General features: G+C 40.6%; 2 protein-coding genes across 2 annotated transcripts; one reads left to right on the plus strand and one right to left on the minus strand.

Moving 5' to 3' along the window:
• Positions 1–6,304: 6,304 nt before the first annotated feature.
• On the plus strand, positions 6,305–7,706 carry BJ212DRAFT_1302443 (uncharacterized protein; the record flags this gene model as incomplete). Its single annotated transcript, XM_041333262.1, has 9 exons — positions 6,305–6,360; positions 6,432–6,501; positions 6,563–6,620; positions 6,663–6,747; positions 6,912–6,924; positions 6,982–7,099; positions 7,367–7,401; positions 7,464–7,546; positions 7,604–7,706. The coding sequence occupies 9 exons, from the start codon at positions 6,305–6,307 to the stop codon at positions 7,704–7,706; spliced, it is 621 nt and encodes a 206-aa protein (XP_041189310.1).
• A 1,902-nt stretch (positions 7,707–9,608) lies between these two features.
• BJ212DRAFT_1302444 (uncharacterized protein) lies at positions 9,609–10,178 on the minus strand (the record flags this gene model as incomplete). The annotated part of the gene is made up of 3 exons (XM_041333263.1): positions 9,609–9,659; positions 9,705–9,789; positions 9,871–10,178. 3 exons carry the CDS (start codon positions 10,176–10,178, stop codon positions 9,609–9,611), a joined length of 444 nt encoding a protein of 147 aa, XP_041189311.1.
• Between the last annotated feature and the right edge of the window lie 10,545 nt (positions 10,179–20,723).

The raw sequence follows: 20,723 nt of genomic DNA on the forward strand, positions 1-20,723 counted from the left end.
CTGTGAGACATTGCCCAGTGCCTGGGTTGCAGCAGAACTGAAACTTGACACACAGAATTTTCAGTTGAAGCCTTAGTTAACATTCCACTTGAGTGCCCAATATAAGTTCATTATCGCCTCAAGAGGGTGACTCTGTCTCTTCTATCTTCAAGGGACTTTGAACATGAAAGCTACTTACATTGCTTCTGAGTTGACAGACTGGTATGGTGTGAAATTTGTGGCTGCTTTGTGAAAATTCCCTTCTGCCCTCAGTCTCTCATCCATACAGACAACCAACCGTCTGCTTCCCATCTAGCTTCATGGGTCTCTATTGCCATTGACAATCTCACTTGGCATCTAGAGTGACTCTCCCATGAAAGTATCTACTTATGCATTTAAAGGTTGCCTTGTTATTGCTATCTGCTTTAAAACTCCCATTCACATCGCAAATTATGCAACATGCTAGCAAACTATGCATGTCAATGCAGTGGTCAAAGAGGCATATGCAATGATTGAATGCCATACACAATTCAAAACTGACTGCTATGTTGCCTACTAGAGTAAGACAGGCAAAAGAAGACCAGTTTCTAGCCATTTGAGAGGGAATACTTACCAAGGAAGATGCACAGGAGATGAGCAACTACTCAATGAGGTTGAGTGGAGGTAGGTGGCAAAGAGACAATAATGAAAGGAGGCACCTTGGTGTCAGAGTCACCATTGTGTCAAAATACCACTCAACAAGTGACACAGACTGGTAAGGGCCCACTGTTGGAGTGAAGCACATTAGGCATACAACTCACATGTGCATGATAGAGTTACCTTACAGGGGGGCCATTTGCAGTCAACAATGATGTCACAGTGAACAGCCTGAAGTTATTGCAAAAGAAAGCTGTAGAATGGAACATCTTCAGACAACAAGGATTCTTGGCTAAGGATAGAGCAGTTAGACTGAAATTTGACCATGAATTTGTGAAGGTAAGTAAGCATAGAGACAGAGAAGATCACATGTTAACAAGAAAAGACAGCAAGGACAGAATGTATCAGAGGATAACAATGTTGGGATGTGGCTGATACACACACTGGAGGCATGAGAAGCATTGGACGTATTGTCAAGGATGTATTACACAAATCCACTAGTAGCCTTTGCTTTAATGGTGGAAGAATTGGACCAGCAGAATACAGTTGACATTTCAAAGGCATGCTAGTACAGGTGTACTTCACCCTAAGTCACACCACAGGAGAAAGAATCAACAAGTTCAGAGCCAAAATCACAGCCATAAGAGTACTGGCACCACTCCCATGGAGCATGAGAGGAAATATGCCAATGTGTAGTACAAACAAACAGCAGAGGGGACCCATGATGGCACAAGAATTAGACTGAGGAAGGACAGATAGAAATTTAGGAAAATAACTCACAGCACAAATGTAGAATACAAGATCAAGTAGGCTGGCCAGTTGTGAATGTAAGAATGTAAGAAATCTAAAGTGTTGCCACTTCAATAGTGTTATAGTGATGGCCACTTGTCTTGCTGCCTATATGGTATCAAGATGCTTGGGAATTGAGGTCAGACTCATCAGAGTGAAGTTTTGGCCAAAAGGAAGATTGTGTCACAAGTTACAACAGGGCACAAGTATGCTGACAAGTTAAAGAGAAACACCAATTTGAGATCACTGGGCCAGAGGCTGGAAGAAAGACAGTAATCAGAACAAGCCCAAGTAAACTGGCAATGAGAAAATGATCAGATGAGGGAGTCTGGGATTTGGTGCACACGCACCATCAAGTACTTGGATTGGTGACAAGACCAAACACAACCCAATTGCTCCCAGTATAGGGTTCAGCACATGAGTTGGGTATGTGCTGAAGTTTCTCTGTCAATCTTAAGTCAGGCATTCATGATAGTGTTATTTTTTTTCAAAAGCTGGACATGTTAACTATGAGGGGCATGTGTACCACCAGACAAAATAAAACAAATAGTTGTGTCATGGAATTCAAAATTTCAAGTGAAAACTAATTGTCCTTTCTAGCTAATGTTGTTTTTTATTTCATAATTGCAGGTGCTGGCAGCCTGCTAGAATATCCAGGCACCATGTGTCCAGCTGAGCAGTTGTGTTGTTCACTTCCTTCATTCATTTTTCTCTCTGCCAGGACATCAAGTACATTGTCCATTGTGCTCCTTAGTACTCCATTAGTTAATTTGCCACATCAATTCATATTTTACCATTCCAAAACTATTTGAAGAGTATGGCATATGGTGTGGGTAGTGTGTCGGGTACCTGCAATTGGCTCACCCACATGGGTACAGGTATGAGGATCTGCAAAAATTAGGTACCCATGGTAGAAGACCCAAAAGTGTGGCAGAGTTTTGTTTACCATCATCAATAGATTAATGATGACCATCCTTCTAAATTGTATGCAACATCAACCGCAGTATCTTAGATTTATGACTTACTGTCTCCAGTGTCCATGCATAGCATGGATGGCACAACTCATAAGTTGCAAGTCACAACACACTGGCATTGATTTCCCCCATGTTAGACTGTGACACTCCTCCAAGTACACCATCAGGCAAATTTTTGAGCTCAACTCCTCTCCAGCTGAGAACATACACAGTGGTCTCTCTGGTTCTCTTGTTAATGTCTTCCACCAAAAGGGAAGCTTTGACTAGCGGCATTTTGTGCAGCCTCAGGGGAGGAGGACATCGGTCAGATGCAATTGAACTACTTCTCCCACTGCTCTGTTAAGCATCTGTAATATTGCACTTGTTGGAAGGGGGAGGAGCAGGGGTCACCATCAGCAACTCTGGATATGCAAGGTCAATGCACCTGTGGAGAGGAATAGCAAATATGACCCAGCTTGTTTATATTTCCTGTTAGAAACTTGTTCAATGATGTCAAAGTATTTTGCAAAATGTACCAGTCATTTGACACAAACACCCTGAATCTGAGTGGCAAGGTGCATGGGCTAGTGGTTCTGGTCTCATAAGTCATTGACATCCCTTGTCTTGTGGCTGAGGTGTGATGTCCTTTGTTTGTTTGAGGGTTTCTTGCTCTGTGGTGGAATGATACTTCAATAAAAGGCTGCCTTGATCTTGTCTATGTATTTTCTAGATAAATGAAAGCCATAGACTCTGGATCCAATTTCCTCTATATTGGCAGGTGTATAAATCTATTAGAACAGTCACTCATGGTCTAAGAATGATTTGATTTCTCTGGCAAGGTCCTGATCGAAGTGAGTTGTTTGTATGTGAATAGGCTAGAATCAGCAGGCATAGGATAGATGTGGGGGGATACATTTTTTAACTTGGTTGTGCAGCCTGGAAACTTCAGAATTGGGGAGATATAACAATTGTAGATTACAGACATTGAAGGAAAGTGTATGTTCCATCACTCGAAGTGATGCAAGGGCAAGCTCTCATTGTGCCTTTGACATGTTGACAAAGAACTCTTCACTAGACTGCTGAGTTTGCAGCTCTCAAAGAGCTGAAAAGGACTGAAGAGGTTCAGAGTCTCAAGAATTGGAGAGGCTCAGACTAGGGACAAGGAATGAGAATGAAGACTTGAGATTAGGTCAAATGACTAGAGAACAACATTTGACAGGGAGAGGTATTTAATATGCTGATTGAGATGGAGACTTAAAGGAGAATGTGTATGAGGTGTGTAACAAAGAGTGATTGCATATGTAAAGGAAAAAGATGAGTACATATGAGTAATGTCAATAGTTATATCTTGACACAGAGCATTAATGAAGTTGAAAGCCTCTCTAGTTCCCAGATTTACCTGTACATGCTGTTGACAACAACAAGATGAGGTACAAGTCTGATTGCTCTGCAAAAAGGTCTTGAATGACTGTCAAGAGTGCCTGTGTAATGGTACATGTGTGTCCAATGAATGAAAGAGGCTTTCCAATAGCACCATGTTCTTTGAATATCCATTGCCAGTGAAAACAGCTCCATGAGACACTGAGAGCTTCACAGATACTTTCAATATCTTCCAACTCCCATCCATGATCTCACAGACAATGCACACATCCTTTCAGGTCTTTGCTGATTCACCAGTTGACCATGGTTGTGAAACTGACAATGCTATGAGAGTTCTAGCTCTATTGGTAAAATCGCAAAGGATTGGAATGGCTAACCATTCAAAGCTAGCTCTCTCCTAGACAGGATCTTTGACCAGAAGCTTCAATTTCAAAATCATATACATACCTGGTGCTGAAAACACCTAGCCAATGCACTCTCACAAATGTATAGCAACAAACCTTGGGTATGGTATGTGGAGTTAGTGAGTATATCAGTGTGGAAGAGGGGGATGCATCACATTCATTACTGTTTAACTTTGTAATGTCCCCTGCATACAGTGGGATGCCATCGCCCCTTGGTGCCACTGAGGCACAACAATCTGCTCATGTTACCTGTTTACTCATGAATGGTGGCCTGTCAGCTACTGGAACAGTCTCGTCTACTGGGCCAAAGCACATGGCACAGACAGTAGATGCCTCTACCCAAGAGCCAAGTGGGTCTGTTCCTGAGAATGTGGCTGAGGTAGTGTTAACTGGGTAAGATTGTTGATCTCATTGGGGTATCACATGGCCTGCTAGTGAAAATTTCAGGTGAAGATTGAATGGATGGGAGATATGGTGATGCAATGAGACTTGAAGGTTGCACTTCCAGTGCATTCCAGGTCCTGGTCCCCAGGTTTACTAATTCACTTGGTGACTGTCATGGGTACTACTATGACCACAAGCAGATCCATTTACTCACTGAATATTGGTAGACCCACTAGTGCAAGAGCCTAAATGGTGCTTCTTGATTGGCAAGGGCAAACTTATATAGCCTTTGCTAAGGCTGGATCTCAAAGTTTCAAATTGCTCCAAGTCATTATTGAGAGGGCTGCTTACTTGCTCTTGCACATACTTGGTTTTCTGTTTCTTGATAGAGTGTCATTGGATCAGGTTTGAAGTTTGCTTATTTTATGATCCATTTGTGCATCTATCCCATTATGTGTTCTAAGAGGAATCATTCAATATTAATGGTAAATGTCAATGCCATCAGCTTTGACAGACTAAGTTGCCCATACCTTAGGGTTCAGAACACAAGTTACCTGCTTGCCAAGGTCTCATAACCAATTACAATCATCTTCAGGAGAAACAGGAGAAAAAATTTCAACACAGGGCTTCCATACTTGTGTCACTTCTGTACCTTGCAGCTTATTCTAGCTCATACCAGCACCACCTTGCAAACAAAGAAATCTGTAATTAACTGTCACACCTGCCAGTGCCTGTGTCAACCTGTAATCTTTCATGCACTTTATGTATTGCATGCTCATCTTAACTCCACTATGAGTGTTAGTGACCCAAGGTGCATAATGGCATCACATCCAGATCTTGCTTCAATGCAGTAAGCAATCCATATCTTAGTTCATATTACCAACAACAGGACTATATTTTCTAACCCACTTCTGATATAGTAAGCTTGGCTGGATCCACATCTGTTATATCTGCATATCCAGATCTCAGATCCAACCCTTATCTCATCTCAGATCCACATCTTATCTCCAATGCCTATCCACATCTTATCTCCCTCCAACATCTCATCATTCAATCTGTCCACTCATCTAGTCCAGTCCACAACTCATCTGAATCCACAACCAGCGCTTGTCTCTTTTCGGTAACCCCCTAACTCCAGTATTTTGGTTATCTGTATATCCGTCCTGCTCCCTGATCCTGCTACCTATGTTTCATTTCCATTTCATGATTTGTGATCTGTTTCTACTTACCAATAGACTATCCACATGCTTCATACATAGCCTCGGACTCTGCTGATTGATCATTCCGTTAGATACCTATGGTATATAACCTCCTGTAACTTTCTGTAGTACCTCAGTTTGAATATCATCTTAGTTCTACTCATTCCTGTCCTCTGGACTTGAGTACCTCTACTCTTGTCACCCTCCAAGACTTAGGATTGATTCCTATAGTCTATCCGTATCCGCCTCTGTCTCCGACAGTCCATTACCATTAGTTTCTAGTCTGGACTCATCCGGAAGTCGTCCAGATCTGTTATGCTACTTGTCTGACCTTCCAGATGCATTAGTCTTGCCTTCCTGAAATAAGGGGCAATACTCAGGTAAGGGGCACAGCGCATGAGCTGAGGCCAAAGCCCTTTGGATCCAGTTATCCCTTGAGTACGACCTTAACAACATCTCTCATTGATGGACTCAGGAATCTGGCTTCCCTATGAGCTCCTTCTAATATGCTTGAATATAAATGTGGACCATCCAGCTAGGTAGTTAGCCAGTACCCAAATAGAGCATATATGTAATTGCAATGTATAGTGTTATAGCAATTGTGGGCTTCTGGGACAGCCTCTGCACATGGCAAGGGTCAGATCTTCAGGTCTCAATTTAAAATCACTGACTTGATTTTTGTGGGCTTCTAGCCAATAATTGCCTAGCTTAAGCCCAGAGTGGTACAGTGGCAGTGGAAACACTGTGACACTTAAACAACAGTACATGGACTGCCAGGTGTTCAAGTATAATCTTATGTTTGGCTTTATGCTACAATTCAAGTTGTGCAGTGGCTTAGGAACATGATGACTGGTTGCTTGCCTGTGTAATTCTCATGCAACTGTTGATGTCCCTGAGTAAGTCAATTTAACTGTCTGCTGCTGACTTACAGTATGCAGCCATTGGCCTCCAATACAGCTCCAAGTCCATCTTTATCATAATGTTCAAGTTTCAGTTTGACCAAATATTCTACAACAACTTAAGGTGATAGAGTGTCACAAGTATGCAGGTTTAAATACTCTTTCCACATCCCTTCTAAGTATTAAAGTAATGCATATCCTGCTATGTGCAAATTTTAACACAACGGGTATTTTTTTGTTTCCAATTTCTGTCCATTGGAGTAAAGACTGCTTCAAATATTTCTGAAGGTTCACACAGGAGGTCTGCTCACAATAGCTGCAAGTCCTGCTACACTTCTCTTTCTGAATTCATCAGCAGAAACAGCAGTCAGACCAACTCCTCTCAGCAGCAGACTGTGAAATCCAAAACCAAGCCCTACCTAAAAACATCATTATCATCACCAGCTTCAAGTTCTACCTCACCATTGAGTTGGGAGGTGAATTCAATCAGCCTGAGCATGGCTGAATCTCCCAAAGTGTCCAAGTCTTTACTCACAAATGGGAACAAACTAACCTCAAGCACTCTTCCCATGACCTCAACCAAGAGTCCATTTGTTCCATTGACTGCCACTAAGTGGCAGCTCCAATCTACTGATTGTGATTTTATTTCTTCAGGTATGTTTTGAATTTGGTGTCTACTAGCAAGTGTTGAAGCTTTCAACATCTCTGAGGTCAATGCAAGGATGTTCTGAACTTTATCTCAGATACCAATTTTAATCATCTCAGTAGCAGCAGTAGGGTGAGTGTTTTGAGAATTGAAGGGTGAGGCAATGTATTTAACTCATCCAATCATATTTTCAGATGTTTTCTGATATATCTTCTGACAAATACAAAGCCGTCTTGAAACTAGTTTTTGAGACCAAGCACATATATCCTACACCAAGGTAAGACTAATGACAAGTCCTTGGGCTGCACAAGTACTACTAATGGATTCACACTAGATTCATGTTTATAGAAGATAAATCTCTACTTATTGTTGGAATGGCCCTGCCCCTCCATGAAATTGACATTACATTCCTGGTATCTGAATTATCCCTTATGTGAGGTGTTCCTTTCAACAAGTATCTCATCACTGTCATTGTAGACACTAACTGCAGGTGGAATACCCCCAACTCTTGCTCAATTTATACACCTGATTTTTTCATGTTGTTCAAAGTAATAAAGAAATTGAATGGTCACTGCAAAGTCCTAACATGTTGCCATAGGCAAGTGTGCTCTTTCACAGGATGAGAGTGACCTTCATGAGAAGTTCAGGTTAGAGGTTGCCTCCAATCCCAAGATGGTGGTTATGAATCACCAGAATCTACCTCCAATGCCTACAAACTTTTAGTGGTCCCAAAATTCAACAAGGACTCTCAGACTCTTGTACCTTCAGCCAAGTCTCACCTCTTCTTAGATGACTTTACTCATCTCATGGATACCTCAGCACCTCCATCAACTGTTGTTGTCTGGGCATATGTGGTGCACCATTAGCACTATCCTATTACCAGATTTGGGTTTGAGGGGACACCCTGATCTACAAAGATGTTGATGATGGTCCAAATGTCATGCACAGAGTAATCAAATTCTTTTTTTTATTACTTGACATCAAACTAACTACCATATCCAAGACACTGTTTCCAGACATTGACATGGACAATGTCAACAACATGATTAAGAGGGACCTGAGCAGGATGTGTGACTACTTTACTGCTCTTTTCCAAGAGTTGGATTCCCAGTTTGATACCAGCCCTATCATGCAGCATGACATCATCTTCCCTGTCTCTCTTGACTGGGATCACTGTTGTGACAGCTTCATGGTTACCACTGAGGAAACTGCACATGCACAGTACATAGAGTGGTACCATGCCAAGTTGGCCAGAGGGATAAAGTGTAACCTCTCTGATCATGACTTAGACTCAAATTATGTATACAGTGATGCATCCCAAGATGATTATGGCTTCAATGATAATGACAGGCCTTCCTCTAATACTCAGGCAAGGAGATGAATAGAGGGCCAGTCAGGAGTCTATTATAGTTTAAACACTATCTTACTGAATTGGCTTTGCCCTGCATCCTCACACCTCAGTAGGAGTCCCACTACTGTACTACTACTAGTGGCAAGTGCTTAATTGTTATGTCAAAACATGCACATATAGTATTCAATTCAATTGTCTGGACATTGCTTTGTTATAAATATGTTATAACTCCTTTTGCCTTCCTAGTATAGTTTGTGTCTGGAGAGATCACAACAACTTCATTTCTGAGCATTAGAGCAGATCACCAAACTTGACTTGTGATATTTGCACTATTGATGGAGGCATCAGTATCAAGATGTTGAAGTAAGACACATACTAGTCAATAGTACACTTGAACTCTGGGATGTGTAACCAAAGACTTGTATCAGTGGACACACAAATAACAATAAGAATAAACAAATTGGGGGGAGGGATACATATTGGGTCAGTCTTTGTCATGGCAAGGATGCTCTTACCAGGCCTAGGCCCCATGATGGTGATAAGGAAAGTGGGTGGATATGACAGGTTTCCCTTATTGCACTGTACTTAATTATGTGCTTGCACTAGCCTAATATGACAAAGAGCCTGATGCTGCATACCCACCAGAAATTAGAGGTGAAAAACAATTCATTTGGACTAAATACCTTTGAAGCAGGTTCTCCAGATGCTCCTTGGTTCAGAGTCACTGAGAATGTCAATCAGTTGTCTTCTGATATGTTCACTTAGTTCAAGACTATCAATAATTGTATGCAGAGCTTGACTCTTTTCAGATCCTGACAATATCTCTGACATGGTCAAGAGACCACTGCCTTAACCACAATTTCTTTCTCAATGATGTAGTATCTGCATGCATTCAGCAGAAGAGCAACCATGGTGTCTGTTCACAAAATCATAGTCCTAGGCAAGTACAGTACTTATGATGAAGTGGTAATGAAATGAGCACTAAGACTCAGAGCTGGGTAAGGCACCTCCAGCAATATGTCTCATCCAACCAGCTTTCCTATTTTTCAAGGCACAAAGAGAATGCACTGGTGAAAAAAAAAACATTTCCAATGCAGCCAGGCATGCCCCATGTGGTAATACCACCTTCAGCCTTCCAAGAGCCAACAGCATGGTAGAGGTCTCCAGCCCTAAAAATAAGCACATCACCTGAATAATACCTAGTAACAAGATTAAATGCTTATGAAGTGTCAGCTAAATCTCAAACATACTGAAGTTTGAACTTGAGATCTGTTAAGTAGGCCTCACCCCCTGAAAAGTGGCTCAAGCAAAATATTACCATAGGGCTACCATCAAGCCTATTATAGTGAGGTAAGACATTCAGCTTCCAGGCAATTGCATGCCCTGGCCAGGGGCCCAGGTCTGCCACCTCCCAGATGCCTGCCTTAAAGGCCTTTTGATAGATCTCAAAATCATCTAGGTAGGCCACTTTGAACATCTCTCTGAGCATTATGGCCAACTTGGATGTCTGCTTCATATACCACTGTACAGCAAGTGCAACTTGTTCATTGCAGAACATGTTGACTGAAGGTTTTAATGGACTCTCATTGACCTTGGTGGGCAATCAGTTTTGTATACTGCATGGGCTACCAAAACTTACCTCCTTTCCTTAATAACCTTGCATCTGCCAAGAATGGACAAGGTGGAAGATGCCAGTGCATTCTAAATTTTTGTACTTATTTGCAAATTCATACTCGAGCCCTGCATGGCTTAAAGTCATGAGTACATCCTCCCAGTACTCACCCTCATCCTCATCCTCACCCTCATAGTCCTCATCCCCATCCTCATAGCCCTTGTCATCATTCTCATCCACTTTTACTTCTCCTCAGTGCTTGTACCACATAAGGAAGTCTGCAAAATCATGTCTCCTATCTCTTTTGCTTTTATATGGGTGGAGGAAGTGGTGCAGGACTTGGGAGGCATACAGAGCATCCTCCACAATATCAGTCCATGTATTTCATGAGTATGCACTCTAACATCATAAGGAACACTTACTGGAATGTCATCAAATGCTAATCTAACAGTGCAGTCTTCTTGTGCTCTCTTCAGATCACATAGGGAATGGTGAAGTTGTAATGGAGTCTGTGGACTGCCAATGTATATTGGAGGATTCTGTTCCCCTGGAGGATTATTGGTAATGATTCAATTGGAGAAGTATGCTGCTAGCAAGTTGCCATCTGCATCAGTGAATTTGGCAGAGAAGACATCAGACTCCCAATTTTCCATTTTGTGCATGACCTCTGTGGCATGCACTTTGTCTGTGTTGCTAGGCTTCAACTGTTTTGCAAGTTGCACTAGCTTGACTCCTGGAATGCAAAAGGTAGGAGTAGTTTTCAACCAGTATTTGCAGATATGTGCAGCAGTCTCCTCTGACATGGATTGTGTGCACTGTTTTGCAGGGCCATAGTACCTTTTAGGGAGGGGTACTGATGTCACAGAAAGAAGTTGCATCTTGGCTGGGCCCATCAACATCAAAGCATGTTTAGTCACTTCATTTGCCTCTGTTATCACACGCCTCTAAAAATATTTGAGCATAAAAAACATGTGAAGGCATTGCCTACTCACTCACTTCCTCAAAACAGCACAAGGGCTGACTTGGATTCACTTTTTACTACTAGCCATGAAAGTTGAGATATAAACACCAGTCAGGGTCTGCAGCTCATTTGCACTTATATGATAAAGTGCAAATTTTTAACTTCACCCCATCAATGTTGATATTTCCCAATCATAGCTAGAGGGTTATGAAGGGCAATTTGGTCATCAGTTGAGACCACTGTCAGAGTGAGCAGTTCCCTGTTACTGGTCCAAAAATTCTCAGTTCCTAGAAGTTAAATGATGGCCATACCTTGAACTCATGCAATTTATATGGTCTTTCAGAAATAGGTTTCAAACTTGTGCAAAAACTTCTTTTTGTGAGCTGGTACATATCATGGAGGGTGCATCCAGAAATGATATGAGCTAAGAATTAAAGAAATTGGTGGTTGGATTGTGAAAACATGGTCAAAATACTAAACTTTTGGCCCTACTAACACATGTCACCATTATTGACCTCCAGATGGTCTGGGACCATCACTAATCAATTCCTACACTTGAGAAACCCCAGGACAGTCCTTTATGGTATTGGCTTTAAGTTAAAATCATGTACAGCACAATATAGGAGGTAGGAGAGGGGAGGAGGACCTTGCATATCTCAAGAATACAATTTTTTCTTGGAATTCTGGCTTGACCATCATGTTCAGAGTAATCAAGAGCCTTTGGGAAAAATGCTATTGGAGCACTGGCAAGTCATGGGAAGTCTGTAAAAATTAATTTTTGTGAGGGGTATGAGGCAAACTGACATATTTCAATCCAGACAGTCTTGGAATATTCCAGGACCATTCCCAATTGATTCCTGTGATATAATAACCATAGGTGCACCCTTTTACATGCTGGTATTTACATAATATCAAGATGTATGAGATGGTAGGGGGGAGGGGGTCCTTGCATATCTCAAGAATGTGATTTTTTCTGGGAAATCTGGCTTGACCATCATGTTTAGAGGGCTCATAAACCCCCAGGAAAGATACTCCTGGGACACTGGCAAGTCATGGGAAGTCTGTAAAATTTGATCTTTGTGGAGAGTATGAGGCAAACTGACACATCACAATTTACATGGGCCCAAATGATCCTGAGACCATCTCCAATCAATTAATATGATCACAAAACACTAGGAACATCAGTATTAACATGGAATCATGCCTCTGGGCCCAGTAGGTAGGGGGAGAGCTGCATCACTCTGGAATATGTGAATATTTCTAAGTGATAGGCTGCATTTAGAAATGCTTATATAAGCAAAAGTGCGGTCAACTTGAACCAAAAAATTTCTCTTTCTTTCTTCTTTGCTGGTTGTCACTCCTCCATAGGAGTCTACTGTTGATAATGGTACCAGCTTTTGTTAGCTTTTTTTCACTTTGTGGGTCTGGGGGCCTTTTGCTGGTTGTCACTCCTCTATGGGAGTCTACCATTGATAATGGTACCAGCTTTCTTTTCACTTTTTTCACTTTGTGAGTCTGGGGCCATTTGACTGGTTGTCACTCCTATGGATTCACTCCTCAATGGGAGTCCACTGTTAATAATGGTGCCAGCTATTTTCACTTCATGAAGCTTTTTGAGAACAACTATTTTTGCTTTTGATGGCTGTTTAGATAGCTTTTACCCTTCTATTAGAGTCCTGTTGATTGTGTCTAATGTAACTGATGTAACTAATAAATTTTGCTTTGGAGAGCTCATGTATGTGTGTCACCTCCTATGAGAATTAACCTATTATTAATAATAGTATAATTTTTTCTTGCTTCCAAGAGCATTTGCCATTCATGTCACTCTATGTATTGTTCGTGTGAAATATGAATTTTGGACATGAATATGTTGAGGTAGAATAAATCAGCATTGTGTATGAAGTGCTATGCTGAGGAAGACACAAAGCAAGACTATCAAAGAATCATGACAATACAATAACAAGATATGGAAGGTAAGAGGGGAAGGGGGATCTCACATATCTCAAGAACATGATTTTTTTTGAGAAGTCTGGCTCAACCATCATGTTCAGAGGGATTAATGGCCCCTAGGACAAACACTCCTGGAATCCTGGCAAGTCATAGGAAGCCTAGAAAAATCAATCTTTGAGGGGGGGTATCAGGCAAACTCACACATTGCAATTTATTAGGGTTCAAAACACTCAGAAATCATCTCCAATCCATTTGTATGATCATTAAACAGTAGGAAAATCATTCTGCATATCAGCATTGACATAAAACCATGCCTTTTGGTAGAGTAGGCAGGGGGAGAGGGCACCACAACTCTGAAACATAATTTTTATGGAGAAAATGAGCATTACCATTGCATTCAGATAATTCAATGGCCTTTGTCTCAAGTTCTATTTGAAGCCAGCCAAGTCACATGGAGGCTGAAAAAATCAATCATTTACATAGGCAAAAGTGGTCAATTTGAACACAGGGAAGCAACTTGGTAACATGACCTTGACAGATCAAATGGTTGTTGCTGCTGGATATATATGGATTTAATTACCTCAGTAATGAGTCTAAGATTAATCCATGCAAGTCATATGAAGGCTAAAAAATCAACCTTAGGGTAGTTTATAACTCTGAAGCATGATTTTTTCACACCAAATCAGCATTGCCATTGCATTCAGATGATTCAATAACCTAATGTATCAGGTTCTATCTGAAGCCAGGCAAGTCAAATGGAGGCTGAAAAAATCAATCATTGGGTGAGGCAGCATTACAGGGGTGACACTGCTCACATAAGCATAAGCAGTTAATTTGAACACAGGTGGGCAACTTTACAACAACTTGACTTTGATGCATCAAATTCAAATTATTGTTCCTCCTGGTTCAATTGCTTCAGAAGTAAGCCTGAGATCAAGCTATTCAAATCATACAAAGACTTTGAGTAAGGGCCTTGGCACAACAGGAATTTATAACTCATAACTCATAGCTCATAACTTTGGAACATGATTTTTTGCATTAAACAAGTGTTGCTGTCATTCTCAGAGGGTTCAATGACTTCTGGAACAAGTTCTATCTGAAGTCAGGCAAGTTAAGTGAAGGCTGAAAAAATCAATCTTAGAGGGCGAGGCATCATGATGGGGGCAGTCAATTTTTGAATATGATTTTTACACATGAAATGAGCATTACCACTAGATTTATATTGTTCAGTGACCTCAGAAACAAGTTCAAGATCAAGCCATATAGGTCATATGAAGTCCAGAAAAATCAGTCTTAGAGGGAAAGACAGCATGACATAGGTGGTCAACTTTGGAACATGATTTTTTGGACAAACTGAGTATTTCCAGTGCATTCAGATGGTTTTATAATCTTAAGAATGAGTCCTAGTTAAAGTTAGACAACACATACAGTGGCTCAAAAAACTGTCCACATGTTTTTGCATTTTTTACTATTTACAATATTGTGTGAGAATACATAAAGACCTCAGTGACATGCTGATACCATATTGTAGTGCTGCTTCAGGGCTTTGGATTGAGCACCACATCATGAGAATCAGAGGAGATATGGTGGAGATACAAGGCTTACAAAATCATGACTCATGTGGACAGTTTTTTGAGCACATATTAAAACTATATAAATCATCATTTATGACACCATAACAATCATGCCACCATTAAATAAATTATAAAGTGGTGTCATTATGTCATTTTAAAACCATATCTAACTATACAAACCAAAAATTTCCATATGTCATGGTTATATTCACCATGAAAGCCACCCCCCCTGCTCAAAGGGATAATATCCTCTCTATTTCCTATTCTGGCCTCTCTGCTTGTCAAATTTCCTCTAGAACTGGAGTATCCAAGTCCACTGTGGCCAAGTTCATCAAAGAAAGTCACACAGACAAGGAAAACTTCTGTGAAGGGCGTCCATCCAAGCTCACCTCTACTGATAGGAGAGCTATTATTCAACATATCACTACAGGAAAGGCTGATAATGCTGTCCAGGTCACCTATTACATCAATTCCACCATCACATTCCCTGTCTCTTCACACACTGTGAGAAACATTCTCAAGACAGCTCATCTCAGGTCAGTAACAAGGAAGAAAAGGCTCTCCTCTCTATCACACATATGCAGAGAGGACTAGCACCCTTCTTTTTTCACATATATACCTTGCCATCTGACCCAATCCTATTTATTGTGGTCTTATATGATCATATAACATGCTTCCAGTCCATGTAATCCAATTCTGATGGGCTAAGGCAAAGGTTAGTCATCTCTGTTTATGTGTGATAGAGATGGAAATTTTTGGTTTGTATAGTTAGATATGGTTTTAAAATGACATAATGACACCACTTTATAATTTATTTAATGGTGGCATGATTGTTATGGTGTCATAAATGATGATTTATATAGTTTTAATATGTGCTCAAAAAACTGTCCACATGAGTCATGATTTTGTAAGCCTTGTATCTCCACCATATCTCCTCTGATTCTCATGATGTGGTGCTCAATCCAAAGCCCTGAAGCAGCACTACAATATGGTATCAGCATGTCACTGAGGTCTTTATGTATTCTCACACAATATTGTAAATAGTAAAAAATGCAAAAACATGTGGACAGTTTTTTGAGCCACTGTACAAAGGCTGAAAAATCAACTGTAAGGTGAGGACCTCAACACAACAGGAATTTATAACTTTGGAACATGATTTGTTTGAAACAACGAGTACTGCTGTTGGACTCAAAATGCTCATTAACCCATGAAACAAGTTCCATCTGAAGCTAGGCAAGTTATGTGAAGTCTGGGTGTAGTAGGCAGGTAGAGGAGGTAGCATGACTCTGGAACATGATTTTTTTGGACCAGATGAATGTTACCATTGCATTCAGATGGTTTAATAATCCCAGAAATAAGTTCTGTTTGAAGTTGAGCAAGTCATATGAAAGCTCAAAAATCAATCATTGGGTGAGGCAGCATGACAGGGGTGACATTGTTTACATAAGCAAAAGTGGTCAACTTGAAGATAGGTGAACAACAGCTAATGATTTGGACTCTATTTATGATGGACAGATGATCATATCTAATAATAATGGATCACAGGTGTATCACAGTCACTAAATGGGATTCCATGACAACCTTCACTCTCAGATCAGCCAATGAGAAAACTGTGATTCCTTACATTCACTCACCAGGCTTTGGGATGGCATGCTCAAAAATTGACTGCTACAAAATCACCCATTCTTGCTGCAGAGACAGAAAGAGGTCCAGAAATCCATCATATAAGCAGCAAGAATGGGAATGTAAGCTAAGGAATATGAAAGTTAGTGAAGCCTCAAGCCTTGCTCTGCCTAAACAAGTGAGGCTTTTGGATGAGCTGGTTGCTTTAATGGCACAATTTGATTTACATTGTTCAATTACCTCAGGAATAAATCTGATATCACACAATGCAAGTCATATGAAGGCTAAAACAACTGATCTTTGAGTGAGGCAGCATGACTGGGAGTGGCAAACTTTGGAACATGGTTTTTATAGATGAGATGGGAACTTCCACTCAATTTACATAGTTCAATGACAATAGATAAAATCAAAGATCAAGCCATAAGCACAGTTCATCTCCTCAAGTTGCCTGTACTGATGTAAATACCCCTTGGTATAATAAAGGGTTTTCACTCATTTGAGCTCTGCAGCTGAAAAAGACTTATACCAAATGGATCCCTGGGGTGAGATTCACTTCAACCAGGTAAATCCTTCCTGATGATGCCAAGGCTTAACAACTATCTGATCTCTGACTTGGAACAGCATCCTTCCCTCTTTGTTCCTATTTCTTGAGCCAGAGCCTAGTTAGCGATACTTTAGGGTCAAGCACCACCCTTTTAGGCATAGCAAGTAGGTGGCCAAAGACCAAACATTAATCTTCCCCTCTACAGATCTGTTGTTTACTATACCACTGTCAGTAACATAACAAGAAGAGAACTAAAACAATCTTCTAATGTTGGATCTCTCCTCTGCATAACTGCAATTCCTGAGCAGAACATGTTCAATACTAAAGGGCCTCTAAATAGGCACTAGCTCAATAAACATTTTCACTCCCAAATCAGCCAATAAGAAACCTGCAATTCCTTGTATACACTCACCAGGCTTGGGAATAGCATGCTCAATAATTAGAGAGAGAGATAAAAGGTGATTGCTCAAAGTCAAAGATAAGAAACTATACTTTAGGAGCTATCTAGTGCACTGAAAAGCTGCAACCAGGGGATGCTACCAAATAACTCAAAGTTTGGGGAACAACCATTCTGCTGACTGTTGAACTTAATGTTTGGAACATCAATGTTCTTCTTCTCTTTCAGGGGCTTGTTTGTTGGTGTCATCTATGAGAGTCAAACCATTGTTATTTTCCTTTGTACATGGAGTATGCAAAACTCAAGGAACACCCACAAACTAGTTCAATAAACAAAACAGGACATTTAAGGGAGTGGAGCAAATTAACTTGGTATCACAAAAATAATTTGGGTCACAAAATTATAAAGTTTTTCTGCCCAGCAATAGATAAAAGTCCCCTGGCTCAACATACAGTTTTAGTAGTGTATTTGTGTATTGCAAGAGAGGTCATTTATAAACTGTTGGGTTTGATGTCCAGTCTAATTGCAGTTGTATAAATTCTGCACTGTGAAGAATTGAATGGAGGACTCCCTGATTTGATCAGGACATTTTGATATTTGAGGAGGGGAAGGGATTCACAGATGTGAAAGTCATAGACAATAGGGGTTGATATAGTAGAATGAAGCATGTGATTCAGCAAGCCAGTGAGAATGCCAAGATTGGTAAATGTAGTTTGGGCTACCAACCTTGCTTTTGATATTATCTAGTATTATTCTGGCTGCATGTCCACTGACCCTATACTCATCCCTGACACCATATGTTTTTTCCTTGCAAACATCAATAACCTTTGTGATTTGAAAGCATTTAGCCATGTACAATAGGGATAGCTTGTATTCATCACTGTCAGATGCAAAATGCACTTGGTTGGTATTTGTCTGAATGGATTTGTAGTATAGGTTGTATGTGCTCCTGAATGCAATATGGGTCTGCTGATATCTCTCCCACTGCATCTCAGCCTGCAGTGCCCCATATCTAGAGAGCATGTTGTGATAATGTACCTCTTCTCTCTTGTATCCTCCTGCTCCAAATGATGCTTCCAATGTACCTAGTCTCCACACTCCTACAACTGGAACATCTGGGGAATGAGGTGTGAATGAGATCCCAACATCCACCAGGAGTTCACCATGCTTCCAGTTCATCATATATGGCCAGTCAAGGTCAGACATATTTTAATACAATGCCTCTTCCAGTCCCAAAAAATGCCCCCTTTGACTATCCTTCATGAGAAGCTTGATTCCTTTTCCTTCTAGAATAAAGAATAATGACCCATACATATTGAGCTCACCCTCTCCATCATGTATGCAAGCTTCCATACATTCCTGCATATCTCTGAAGTCATCATATGATAGGGGGATTGTCTACTGTTTCCATCCGCCTTTGTGTCCATTCACACCTCTGGCCTTGTATCATGTCTTCTCTAATGTGTGCTTAAGGCAAGATGCCCAACTGACATTAGTGCAGTTTCCTATGGATGGAAGCAGCACTCTGTCCCAGAAGATGTCCAAAACCTCCTTTGGCATGAGTGTGATTCTCTGGCCATTCACTGGGTGTTGATGTATCATTTTTAGGAATGCAATGTATAGATTGAGTGTCAATGAAATGGAAGACATGTGCCTAATCCAGGTGTGATGGATGGCAGACATCAGAAATCTTTTGGATAGCCATTCTGCCCTATCATCAGCCATACTGACATCCACTTCTGATTGTGGAATTGTGATGTTGACATATGTGTGATTGTGCTTGAATATACTAGGTTTCCATTGACCCTGTCCTTCAATGGCCTCTGAATTGATCTGTAATCATAAGGTTTCAGTTTAATAGAACAGATCATAGACATTTTAAACTATGGACTCAAGGTAACATATGGGCAGTTGCTTCCTCTATAGACAATCCCCATTTATTTACTGACTCCATCCTTCAATAGCCTTGGCATTATTTGGCCATATTAAGGTTTTGGCTCAATAGAATGAAAAAAGGACATTTCATGTATGGCAGTCAGATCTGATCAGTCATATGATGTAATACTTCTTGGCATGCCATAAGGACAACCCTTGTGTCTTGCCATGCCATGTTCTTACTCCATCTGTGAGATAGATACAATTTTATTGCATATGTAACAGCTGTATGGTACCTATTTTGAATTCTTAATACTCTCAGTAGTATTAGTATTGCCAGTTCCATCACAATCATCATGTCCTGTAGACTATCAATCACCAGCTGTGCATCTCGCACAGAAAGAAGAAGAAAGTTGGCCCCTATGCACCATAATCACTCCAAGCTTCATGAATTGAGGAAATGTACCTCATTGGAATGTATGTTCACTCATGTACCTACAGGTTGTTGTTTAACAGTTGATTTAAAACCTATATGTCTTTTCATTCACAGGGGTCTATAATATCTCTGAAGACTCTGATGATGTGAATGATGTCCAGATAGTAATCCAGGTAGGGAAGGAGTACAGATTATTTGTCTGTGTGCTGTTAGTGTGATTCTAATATAATTCCTGCAGTGTTGCAATATTTCTGCATGATGATTGGGCAGTACCAATACAAGATGGCAGTCTTCTGGTAATGTCATATTGGTATGGCAAGGTGGAAGAGATCTACCTAAAGGCTGGTTGTCAAGTACAGGCAAGTATATTCGTAATCACACTGTGCCTCATTGACTCAAATGCTCTATCATAGGATGTATGGCTCAAAATATAATAGTATTATAGGAAGATGGACTTGGAAGATGTGGATGTCAAGTACATGTGTTGATCCATTTTCATTGGGATTATTTGGAAAAATGTTGTCATTAGTCTTGCAACTTGCATTGGTGAATATCTAGGCAAATCATTAACATAATCCCCCCATAAATCCATTGTGTCACTTTTGTGAATGGAACCCAACTAATGCATGGCAGTGGTTGAAGGCCAAAGGAACTATTCAAGATATTGATGGAGAGTGCTTCCTTAAGCTTAGTGGACAGTCACACAAGGGATGCCAAATATCTGCCTACTATCACTTACCCCTGTATGCACTGAACAAGAAATTTGGAATTTACAGGAAAGTTGTGGAGTACCTGCAAGATTCATCCAGTGGTGAAGCTGCTCACCTGTGAAATACCTATCTTTCTGTAATGAAATATTTGCATGATGTACTACATTGCATTCATGGATCATGCTAGAAGATCTGCAAATCTGCTCCATGGCATCTTTCAATTGGCAACATTGGACTATTACCTCTGGTTGGATCACACTGCTGATAGCTTTCATGATGAGAGTCACAAAGCCTTACATACAGCTCACAGAGTTACTTTTGATAGCCTTAAGAACAACCAGTGTGCAGACATACTGGTGTTCCATGTGTACTCTATCATTGTTTGAGATTCTGTTGCCCTTACTATACCCTACAGTTAATT

This window comes from Suillus subaureus (assembly GCF_016647635.1).
Source record: "Suillus subaureus strain MN1 chromosome Unknown BJ212scaffold_33, whole genome shotgun sequence".
Classification (NCBI taxonomy): domain Eukaryota; kingdom Fungi; phylum Basidiomycota; class Agaricomycetes; order Boletales; family Suillaceae; genus Suillus; species Suillus subaureus.